Source organism: Notechis scutatus, chromosome 3 (assembly GCF_049901735.1).
Source record: "Notechis scutatus isolate UNSWTSFEM ecotype Mainland chromosome 3, rNotScu1.2, whole genome shotgun sequence".
In the NCBI taxonomy this organism is placed as follows: domain Eukaryota; kingdom Metazoa; phylum Chordata; class Lepidosauria; order Squamata; family Elapidae; genus Notechis; species Notechis scutatus.
In genome coordinates this window covers 92,758,661-92,771,139 of record NC_142011.1, presented here as the reverse complement: position 1 = coordinate 92,771,139, position 12,479 = coordinate 92,758,661, and the positions used below count along the sequence as shown (strand labels likewise).

The window sequence follows — 12,479 nt, the reverse complement described above, 5'->3', positions numbered from 1 at the left end:
ACCTTCTGCACTTGAGTCCAAACTGAAGTCTTGAGTCTGCAGTATTTTTTCAACAATATCATCTGCATCAACTCTTGTTGCATCAACCCTCTTCAGCTGTGATTCCACAGAATCCTGTTTTACTGGTAGCCTATGAAAAATATGAAGTATCTAGATATGCTATGCTCCAGAACAATGATCAATATTGTTAAACCTTCCATAGTACCGTGTTTCTGATATGATAAGGCCGGGTCTTATTTTTTTTTTGAGCCCCGAAAAAATGGCTAGGCCGTCTTTTCGGGGGTGACTTAATTCCCCCCCCCTTGCATCTTTGGGCAGGCGGGCGGTGACGGCTTGGATGTTGACCTCGGCGTTGGTGAGGCACTTAGTATCGGGGTCAACGCAGGCAGCACCATATCCGGGTGTGCAACAAAAGTACTTCCTAACGGCAAGCCCCCCCCACCATTCCCCCCCATTTCGCATGTTTTAATATAGGCCTTAATTTGGGGGGAGGGACTTAATTTCATTTCATGCCTATAAAACATGCTGGGACTTCCTATTGGGGGAGGCTGTATTGTTGGAGAAACAGGGTATTTACCTGTTTGTATTTTCTGAGAGTGCATCTTTCATTGTAGCTTTCAGATTATCCTCAGAGCTTCTGGATTCAGCCTCTTCACATGGCTCTAGAATACTACTTATACCAGTTGATGTGCTTCCCACAGAGGTATTTCTTTTATGACAGAGATCAGAGAAACTGGATGATCTGGAATGTTCAGTACTGTATCCTAAAATATATATTTATTAATTCAGAGCCATTAGTCTGATGCCATGTCAAAATTTCCAACTTCTTCTAACCAGAATATGCCATTTTTAATGTCATATTATAATATAATATCATAATATAGCTATTTGTGATTTAGTGTATTTGATTATCAGCAACTAGTAAGTACTTGTACATAGTAAAGGTATTTATGGACCCTTAAATCATTACAGGTAGTCCTTGACTTACAAAAGTTCATTTAGTGACCGTTCAAAGTTACAACAACACTGGAAAAAGTTAGGGTTAGGGTTCCCCTGCCATACTCTCACAAAGACTAAGGCAGTTAGAATTAGTTTCTAAAATCAAGAGGCTTCTTGTTACCTTTACACTAACTTTTTTAGCTAATTTACCCGAATGAGACCACTGGTCTTTAGTTTGAATATTCCATTGCATATTGTGTAGTTCCTCATTAATTTATTCTACGTGCTAAGCATTTTCAACTGTTAATGACCTGATACATATTTTAAACTTTCTAACATTGTTTGTCAGGTACAAAGGATCAGGATCAAACATTAAGCTGCTGCATAGAAGAATTATTCAAACTTATACACAAGAATCTAGTCAACTAATGTTCAGTATTAAACTGGCACCAGATAAGGATCAACGGAATTCAAGAAGGATTACACTAGGATTGTTTGTAGTAATATAAGGACACTAAGCTAATGACATATTTAACAGCTCCCTCCCCTCAGCTCTGCCTGTCTTTATATAGTGTTGGCTTCATTCACCAATATGATTTTTAAATGCTTGCATATTTTAAAACAGCCACCTAAACATCCTGAAATGCAATATATACACTTTTTAGTAGCACAAAGATGAGGTAAAAAGTATCATTGGTGCTCATGTTTAGACTACTGTTAAATGTATTGGAGCTGGGCCCACAAGAAAGTGCTAACCCTTACATATTTAATGGTTTTGTAAATATTTCATAAATATTTCTTAAAATTCTCTATTCACTTAGTAAGGAATTTTCAATTTAAGAGCATGATTTGTGAATCCATAAAACTTTTTTTCAAACAAAGCAGAAAATTCATTATTTTATAAGCCCTGAAAGTATATAGCAAAGAATAATAGTTTTACCTGATACTTTGGATTGTTGGCTTGCATAACTAGAAGTCCTAGAATGTCCACATGCTCCAAGTTCATCTGGGGCTGAGATGCTCTTGTTTGTAAAATCTGTTGCAAAAATAAAGTCAGATTGAACAGCACTACTGCTGGATTATTTCCTCAGTTAACTGGGGAACTCAACTAGCTATTTGCACTAAAGACTTGATTAAAATTAATCAGTCGTTTGCTGAATTGTTCTCTAGTATTATACCTTTACATTATATGTGAGGAATCATTAGCATACAGATAACATTAGGAAATAATTGTAGGTAACTATGTTAACTCATTTACTTCTCTAATAATGATCTATCTTGCTACAAGGAACTTGATTCCTGTATTAAAAATCCTCTATTCTGTCTTCATTTAGCTTTGATCATTTAAAAATTTATACTGAAAAATAACTCTATCACATCTGTTATGGCTACAGAAAACTAAAAACAACTGTAATTTGTAATCCACTAAGGATGGATATTAGTAAATGATGTTGGTCACCTATGTACCTCCACATGCCATTTTTGAAAGCCATCCCGACACTTGAATCAATGCTGGTAACTAAGAAATGAGCTACACATTCCAGCAACAAAAATGGCTTGAAGTTTAAGCAAATTTGAAATGTAAGATACTACATGTCAGAATGCTTCTCCATATTTAAAACAGTCTGTAAGTAAATAATTGTAATGCAAGAAGGCAGTGTTCTAGAACCAACTCTCTTCATACTCTACATAAATGACGTCTGTGATCATATTAAGAGCAACTGCGTTCTCTTCGCTGATGATGTAAAGCTATTCAACACCACCGACAATACTACCCTTCAAAAAGACCTTGACTATGTATCAGAATGGTCAAACAAATGGCAACTTCAAATCTCAACAAATAAATGCTCTGTCTTACATATTGGCAAAAAAAAAATCAGAAAATAAAATACAAGCTGAATAGTCAAGACCTTGTTGAGGATCCAAACTCTGTCAAGGACCTTGGAGTACTCATCTCTAATTATCTAAGTGCTAGAGCCCACTGTAACTACATAGCCAAAAAGGCATTAAGAGCTGTTAACCTAATCCTACATAGCTTCTTCTCTGGTAATATCATACTACTAACTAGAGCATGAAAAACATTTGCTAGACCAATACTTGAATACAGCTCATCAGTCTGGAACCCACATTATGTATCTGATATTAACACAGTTGAGAAAGTCCAGAAATATTTCACAAGAAGAGTTCTCCACTCCTCTACTCGTTGCAGAATACCTTATGCCACCAAACTTGAAATTCTAGACCTAGAAAACCTAGAACTACGCCGCCTTTGGTCCGGTCTAAGTATAGTATATAAAATCATACATTGCAATGTCCTACCTGTCAATGAATACTTCAGCTTCAACCATAATAATACAAGAGCACACAATACATACAAACTCATGGTTAACCGCACCAAACTTGATTGCAGGAAATACGACTTCAGCAACAGAGTGGTCAATGTCTGGAATACTCTACACCTGACTCTGTGGTTTCTTCCCCAAACCCTAAAAACGTTAACCTTAGACTGTCTACTATTGACCTCACCCCTTTCCTAAGAGGTCTGTAGGGGGCATGCATAAGCGCTTGCACCAACGTGCCTAACGTCCCTGTCCTATTGTTTCTTTTTATTTTTCTTATATGTATCCATTTCATTATTCATAACTATGTTTATACTTATACCTATTATCTTGTAAGCAATTGACAAATCAAATCAAATAAAAAGAAATAAAAAGAAATTCTTCAAAATAACATCCTAACTTTTTTAAGACAGTAATTTTTCACCAAATAGATAATCCAAAAATCCTATGCCCCCTTTATGCTATCATGTACTTTGAAATATTGTAGGTGTCTGTCACAGGGCAAGGATGGGAAACTGTATCACACAGCATGTAAACGCTGGATGATTTCCACAATGATGTCATATATGATATTGTTACTTATTCTAGATACCTATAGGCAGTACTTTATTTAAATAGACACATCATTCATGTTTCATAGATATACCTGCTTAAGTTGATTTGTCAGAGAAATATTTGAAAGAGAGCTATGCTGATGTACAATTCATTATCTTAAGAGGCCTTATATTGAGTTAATTGAATAATTATTCATTTGCCGGTGGCTGATTACTTTCCACAGTTTCCTACCTGATACAGTCAAATGTGATCCTTTAGTGTTCTCTGCACCTTTTCTGTCTTCATGCAGGGATTCTGATTCTCCAGCAATTGGTATAGACATTGCTGTAGATGGAGGTCTGCAATCAAAGAAGTTTGAGATGGAAGGTTGTTCGGTGTATACTTGTGTATGCATACCTAAGGGCAACAGGCTTTATGCTATAGTTCAGGGCTCTTCAAACTTGACAGCTTGTCGACTTCAACTCCTAGAATTCCTCCTCAAGTCATGTTCGCTCAGGAATTCTGGGAGTTGAAACCCACACATCTTAAAGTTACCAAGTTAGAAGACTCTTGCTATTGTTCATTAATAATTTTCAGCTCTCCAGACATTTAATCTCTTACTCGGGACTTGGCTTGACTCAGCAGAAAAGTCAACTAGATAATACTGCAGGCATGAATGAAAATTTACACAGCAGCTGACTGCCTATTCTGGAGCAAAGAATGTATAGAGCTTTTATATAATTTGTGCTGCAGAGTTAAACTGGCTTTTCCCTCCTGTTTTTAAAATTAATGGCTATTTGGTGATTTGATTGATGGTCTTGGGTAGCTGAGAATTTTTTGTGCAATAGTTCCTTGTAGTCTGAGAACTGTTGGTTGCTGCCTCATCATTTTCAACCATTAGAAGGGGAAAATATGCATGCATTCCAACACTATTGCAAAGAAGAAGGATAATTTATAAATAATAATTCTGGGTGATGCTAGGACTAAGGAAAAACAATTGTGAAAAATTACAAACTGTTGGGACTTGAAGATCGAAGGTGAACGCTTATGAAAAAAGAAATCCATTATTATACCAATCATGATTTGAGCCCTGGAATGATACCTAAAGAACTTCCTCGGTAACTGGAAATATTGAATTTATCAGACCTGAACACCCTAATTTTACAAAAAACAAAACAAAACACCCTCTACTTGGAACTGTCTATATTCTTTTAATTCTTAATAATTCTTAGGTCCATGGTTAGGCCTTGAATTATTAAGTTTCCACCAATCTTAGACTGTGAATCTAAACTATAGATTACTTGCACATAATTATAAAACAACCTGTCTGTCAACAAGTCAGTGTCTGACAAGTGGGCAAGGGACTCAGGAGCTCTGGCTGGGCTCCTGAGGGAAGTGGGAAGAACAACCACTACATATAAGACAAAAAAATGTGTTGGAAAATCATAACATTACAATCTGCTATTATAAATCAGAACCAACAGTGCTGGCTTTTTAGAGCAAATATTTCAACATAGGAAAATAATTTATCTGGATTCAAATACCACTGAGCAACTACTAGCAGATCAAAGGAGATTTGGTACCAGAAATAAAGTATTCAGGGAAGCAGAACTGGAAGAGATTAGGAAAAATTGTGAATATGAAAGATCCAAAACCAATAGTAGAAGAAACTCAAATAATAACAATTGTAAATATAAAGAAGTGAGCTGAGTGAACTAGAGATAATTTAGAAGAAGTAATAACAACAGAACCAGTACAGGTCAGCACTGAAGCAACCTATGAACTGCCTCCCTGACCAGAAGAATTAAAAGCTAATGTAGAATTACTAGAAGGACAAAGACTGCCAGCATTGAAATTAGTGTTCAAAAAAGATAAGATAACTATAATGAAGGATGTGAATAAGGTGCTTGCACGGATTAAAATAACATCTATCGAACAGATGGCTTAATAGTCAGAGAAAGAAAAGGAAGAACTAATTCTTCCTAATTGGCTCTAATTGGTCAGGCTATAGAAATAGACAACACGAAATTTGTACTTTCAGATTTGCAAGATTCTGTTACTGTAGCCTTACAGTAAAGTAAATTGGCTCATCTGGTTGTGTTTTCTGTCTGGCTTACCAGGAAGGCTGTCAAAAATATACTGAACCACTTATGAATTAGCATACCACCTCCTTCTTCCAGATCCTTGATGGGGTACAACACATGGCTTGTAGACTTTATGGCTTTACCCACAATTTTTGCAAGCCAATCCTACTTTATTTTGGTTACTTTTCTCACTAAGAGGGGAAAGCCAATATTAGATCATCCGGCTTTTATAATTGGTTGAAATGCCATCTGGAGCAAGCTTCCTCAATGTTTCTACCATTATTTGCCAGGCAAAATTAAAAAAAAATCTTGGAGCAAAGATATACTGTCATCCTGAAAAATACAAGCCTTCCTGGTATGCAAATGACAGGTAAAGCTGAAATTTCTACTCTGCAACTCATCTTGCATGCTACATCCAAACCCAGCTCCACTGAAATCGGAATTATAGTATGTTAATAAGATTAAACATGAAATTCCAAAATGCAATATTAAGTATCTAATGCAAAGATGAATGATATTGTTTAATATTATGAAGAAATGAAGATGTTCTACCCTGCTGGAAAATAACAGTTCAGTTCATTATACTATATCTGAATGACACATCAAAGTAACACTATTTCTAAATAATCAGAAGGACTCAAAAAAAATTTTCAGAAGGGAATACAAGTAGTACTCAATACAAATGACATTTACAGATGACTCAGATTAAATACAGAACCAAACAAGCCTGATTACTATAGTTGTTTACTCTGGGCACTCTGGAAAAACTGCTATTATGGCATTAAAAAGACTAACAAACTTGTATCAATTACTTCAGGTCCTCATATCTGAATTTTACACTACAAATTTAAATCTATGCAGTTTAAAATAATTAACTCCAAATTAAGAATGTATGCTGTTTTATAGTACTGTACGTTTCATTTTGTGCTGCCTACAAGTAAATTATAACACGGCTAATGGAAAAGAAAATCTCCCAGCTGCACTGCCACAATTAGATCACCCACTGAGCTACAAGTACATGACTCATCACAAAAGTCTAGAAATTCACCCCAATCCTATTTTTTTCTTTCTGGTACAATCCATGTATACAGCTTTCTGGATTAAACATATCCAAACTGGATGAGAAGCAAAACCAGAGAAGAAAAAGAACATCTTTAATATCCAACATACAGTAGGTCAATGCAAGGTACACATCTGTATTACTGGGTATGTTATTGTTAATAAAGTTAAAACATATAACCTTAGGAAATAAAGGCAAAGTTGTGACTAAGAGGAAAGGGTCCTTCAACATTGCTCATTAACTTCAGACAAGAATACTGCTGATATGATAAATGCAGACTAACATAAACCAATTGTCATAGTTTTTGAGACAGAGCAGCAGCAGCACATACTTATATTTTAGTTTGCTCATCACTATAGAAGATAGGGACTGAAAGACCGGACAGACTCATTTCCTTTGGATTAGACTCACATAATTCAAGACAAACATTTGCAATTCTAGCACTAAATTATCTTCTTATACAGATTTGATACACAGGGTAGATGAGAAATTCGTCAAACTAACCAATGAAATACATAAACATCTTTTTTTTTCTTTCACATAAAAGCACCCAAATATAGATATAGCACCCAAAAATCAAGAATATGGTTTTTTACAGATCAAGGTGGTACTGTGCTATTGAGAGGTACACTGTGCTTAAGGATGCACTCCAAAAAGTAATAGTGCAGAAACATTTCATTTTATTTGCTTATACATTTAGTTAATACACTATATACCCTGCAGTATACATGTCTACAAATAAGGAAGCATATGAAAAAGGGAAGGAAATGATCTAGTTGCCTTTGGTGACTGAAATCTGGCTTTAAGCAGAATCCAGTTTTAATAGAATGACAACAGACAGTACAAATAAAGATAACTGCAATTGCACATCAAATCTTTCGCTCATGTAGGATAGAATATGGAATTAGTTCACTAAAGCTAGTATATTCTTAAACATTATAGATAGGTAGCAAGATACATGCCCATGCATGCATGTACACATTCACATAAATATTGAAAACTAGCATGGTATAGAGGTCAAGAAGTGGCTTGAGGCCCAGAAGCAGAACCAGATTCTATTCCTCCCTTAGGCATGGAGGGAGTTGGGTGATCCTGGGCCAGTCAATCTCTCTCAACCTTAATCAGCATCAGCTCAGCAAACAGACAGCTAGAAAGTAAAACTCGACATTGCATTGTGCTTTGTTAGTGATTTGCTATAAGGACTATAGGAAAAGCAGTGCATAACAAGCAGATTCTGCAACTAAGTGGGACAAATGCTAAGAAAAATATGTATATAAATTTAAACTTACGTTTTAAAGCAAGGGTCTCCAGACATTAGCTGCATGCTGATTAAGATCTATAAATCAGTAAGAATGAAATTTTAAAAATTGAAATCAAACTACAATTCCAAAAGTATTACAAGAAAAAAAATTAATTATATTCTATCAAGTGAACTACCAAACAGAGCTATTACAAAAAATGGACTGTAGTTATGAAAATCTATTACAAAGGCCTAATTGAATACTGATTTCAAAACCAAATTCATTAACAAAGAGTGTTATCAAAACCATCTCAGAGAAAAAAAGCAAATTGTATAACTTCACCAAATATTTTACTTTTTCTGTGTTCATTATATCACCAGATATAACTAATGACAAAAAAAAATGTATTCGGACAAACTAAGGTACTATTTATACAATATCCCTAAAATACCTTTAACAATTTAAGAACTTTCTTCTGATGGGTTTTCGCTTATTTACAATTTTTCATCAGATATCTTATTAAAACAAACTAATTCCTTTAGGTCCCATTTACTGTGATAATGAATGGGGATGGAAGGGGAAGAGGAAGAGAAATATGAAATAATGGATGGTTACTGTGTTTTGCTTTCCTATTAGTACCGTATTTGCCGGCGTATAAGACGACTTTTTTGCCCTGAAAAACATGCCTCCAATTGGGGGGGTCGTCTTATATGCCGGGTCGTCTTATACGCCGGCAAATAGTAATTGGGAAGCACTGCGGCTGCTCAGCGGCTGAGGCACTTTGCGCACCGTGGAAGCGAATCCCGTGAAGCCAAAGGAGCAGCCAGCCTTCTCCCAGCTCCCAAGGAAGCGAGGCTCGCACCGCCCGGGCTCCGCTGATGTATCCGGCTGGGGCTGTCAGGAGTTGTTACCGCTGGCGCGGCTGCAGCTCCAGTCCGTTGCCTCGGGAAGGGAAAGGCAAAACCAGGAGCCGCTGCTGCCATTGCAAAGCGCCGCCGCGGCTCTTCCTTTTTGCCTTTCCCTTCCCGAGGCAACACGGGACTGGAGCCGCGCGGCCGCGCCAGCGGTAACAACTCCTGACAGCCCCAGCCGGATAACTCAGCGGAGCCCGGGCGGTGCGAGCCTCGCTTCCTTGGGAGCTGGGAGAAGGCTGGCTGCTCCTTTCGGCTTCACGGGATTCGTTTCCACGGTGCACAAAAGTGCCTCAAAAAAAAAAAACAGTGCAAAAGTGGAAGGCATGCAGAAGAGGGGGCGAGTATATAACAAAGTATATTTTGAGTGGAAATGTTGGGGGGTCGTCTTATACGCCGGGTCGTCTTATACGCCGGCATATACGGTAATTACCAAAAAGCTACTTTTAAAAAAACAAAATGGAATAGCAAAAAATTCCCATATAATTACCTTGAGAATTGAATTGTCCTGCCTTGTGTTTTTGGTATCATAACCTTCCAGTAAGCAGCGGCGAGTGGTGTTTCCTGATCCAGCAAACTCTGCCAGGTTAAGATCTGCAAAACCCAACTATTGACAAAAGAATGAAATTAGTAACCACAGAACAAAAAAGAAATAAAACACATTTAGGCTTTGTAGTATGAGTTATCATCTTTGTGCTATACAACTTTTATAATGCCTGATATCATTCATAACAATAAGAAGCCTATACTGCAATGTAACTCTAAACAAATATTATAGACAGATATGAAAAGGAAACAAAAAGAGGCATTGTATTACAAGTGTTATCTTTTTACCTTTGCGTAAGTTTTCCCTCCTTTTAATTCCTGCAAAAAATAAATAGTTGTAGTCAAAAAACCAAATCAAATGAAGTTCTATGGATTCTTTATAAGGAAACATAGCAAGCCACTTCATACAATTAGCAGTATTCTTTGTAAAATTTGGATGTTACGATTGTTATCAAAGGGAGGTGCTAATGTTTATTCCTCTAGGCCTGGATGAGGCAGAGTAAAAATAAGGAAAAGAAACAGCAGACTACCAGCTCTTTCCTTTTCTCTTATTTATTTCAAATCTGAATCTCAAGGACCTACTGAATCTATAATGTTAGAATGCAGTATTGGAGGCTAACTCTACCCAGAGCAAGAGTTTGATCCTGACCAGGTCAAGATTGACTCAGCCTTCCATCCTTCCAAGGTTGATAATCTGGTCGTGGGCCACATCGGGAGTTTGTTTGCCCTTGGGGGCCTGGGGTGGTCTGATAGGCAGGCCGACTGGGTGGGCGTGGCCAGGGCTGGGGCAGCACAGCACAGTCCCTCAGCATCTCTGGGACAGCCACATGGGCCAACTCTGCAGCCTATTACAGGCTGGATTTGGTCTGTGGGCCGCATATTTGAACATCTGGTTTAGAGAGTGCTATAAAGCAGTGGTCCCCAACCTTTTTTGTACCAGGGACCAGTTTCACGCAGAAACACTTTTTCAAGGACCGGGGGGGGGCGAGGAGTCCGAGTTTGGTGGTTTGCTTGCAGATGTTTCATTACCTGACTAGGTAACATCTGATGTTGTTACCTAGTCGGGTGATAAAACGTCTGCCAGCAAACCACCAAGTTCAGGGAGCGCCAATGCCTCCTCATTGCAACCCTGAGTGACAGATATTCTCTTCTATTGGGACATTTAAAACGGAGGGTTTCAGCTGCAGATTCAGGAACTGTGCCTGGCTGAGGAGCGCCTTCAAAACTGAGCGCTGGGCGGCGGCGGCCCACGGCTGTCTCCGCGGCTCAGGACAAGTCCCTGCAGGACGGCTGAGAAGCCCCGCCTATCGGCCCTGCCTCCCTCAGCCTCATCCCTCAGGTGTCTCCCTCCCTCCCACAGCCTCATCCCTCAGGTGTCTGCCTCGTTCCTCTCTCAGTCGCTCTCTCGCTCCTCCACCAGCCCAGGAAGAAACTGCTTCAAAGAAGCCGGCAGGGTGGCTTTTCCTGTTGGCGCAGCTCCTCCGGCGCCCGTTCACCCCCACCCGCCGCCCGCGTTCAATCCAGTGCTCCGTTCTGCCTGCCTGCCTTCGTTTCTGGTTGTTTCGAGCAGCTTCGGCTGAGTAAAAGAGGCGAATAGTTATTATTCTCAGCCGAAGCTGCTCCAAAACAACCAGAAACGCAGGCAGGCAGGCAGAACGGAGCACTGGATTGAACCTGGATTGATTGGCGGCGGGGTGGGGGTGAACGGGCGCTTCGGGGGAGCTGCGCCGACAGGAAAAGCCACCCTGCCGGCTTCTTTGAAGCAGTTTCTTCCTGGGCTGGTGGAGGAGCGAGAGAGCGACTGAGAGAGGAACGAGGCGGGAGGAAACCGAAGCCACTGAGCCAGAGAGTAGGACAGGTTTTGGTTGCTTCCTCCCTCTCCTTCTTTCATTTGTGTCCTTGATCCCTGATCCCAGCAGCATTCACCGAAGGCGAAGAAAGCCGCCATTTTTATTTTATTTTTTATTTTTATTTTCTTTGCGGCCCGGTGCAAAGTGATCCACGGACCGATACCGGTCCGCAGCCTGGTGGTTGGGGACCCCTGCTATAAAGAATTATGAAGCAGTATATAAGTCTAAGTGCTATTGTTATTGCTATCCTAAAGAATCTTTCTCACTTTTGAGATAATAAAGAAAATAATATGGATAAGTATATGAGTGTATGTATAGGTGTATAAATCACAAATCTAGATCTAACTGCACTATCTTAATCCAACCTTCTTCAATTTAGCGCCTTCTACATATGTTGGATTTCAAAAATATTGAGCCAGCATGCATAGTTTATTCATTCAAAGCCCCAACATTTCAAGATACAGCAATCTTAAATTCTTATGTTATGAATGCTGTCCTTAGCTATCGACTTGTAAAATAGCTTTTATACATCAGTAAGAGATTAGGCAATAGCTAGAGCAGAACATACTCAGACAATCTAATTCAAAATAACAAAATGAATACTTATAACTTAAATGGGAACAGATACTAAAATTATTTATAATCTACAGGGACACAACTACAATACAAATATAAGTATGACACCTATTTATACCTTTCGTACAGAGACTCTGCAGATGCAGGGATCCAGAATCCCTGTTGTGGCACTTGCGCTTATTTTACATATAAATGAAAACCTCTTCTTCCAATGAACACAGTTTGCTTGCACCACTTCCCTGTAAATAGAAAAAAATTACAAGAGAGACACTGACAAGATTTAATTGTTGTTTTCAGAAAAGAAGCCCTATAAAATTTAAGACACCATAGTCAATTCCTTCCTACAATGATTAGAATCTTCATTTTTATCGTGGGATAAAATGTACTTAATACTGCTTT

The 12,479-nt window shown here is 38.6% G+C and overlaps 1 protein-coding gene across 1 annotated transcript in view; it reads right to left on the bottom strand.

Annotated features, from left to right (window-relative positions):
• Window positions 1–12,479, bottom strand: part of EEIG2 (EEIG family member 2) — a 29,504-nt gene that overhangs the window by 4,420 nt on the left and 12,605 nt on the right. The window contains exons 2-9 of the mRNA XM_026671763.2: window positions 12,199–12,319; window positions 9,943–9,972; window positions 9,599–9,715; window positions 8,246–8,292; window positions 4,065–4,171; window positions 1,880–1,975; window positions 578–764; window positions 3–130 (exon numbers count right to left, since the gene is read on the bottom strand). Coding sequence (XP_026527548.2) covers window positions 3–130; window positions 578–764; window positions 1,880–1,975; window positions 4,065–4,171; window positions 8,246–8,292; window positions 9,599–9,715; window positions 9,943–9,972; window positions 12,199–12,319 — 833 coding nt within the window. The remainder of the gene's footprint in view (window positions 1–2; window positions 131–577; window positions 765–1,879; window positions 1,976–4,064; window positions 4,172–8,245; window positions 8,293–9,598; window positions 9,716–9,942; window positions 9,973–12,198; window positions 12,320–12,479) is intronic.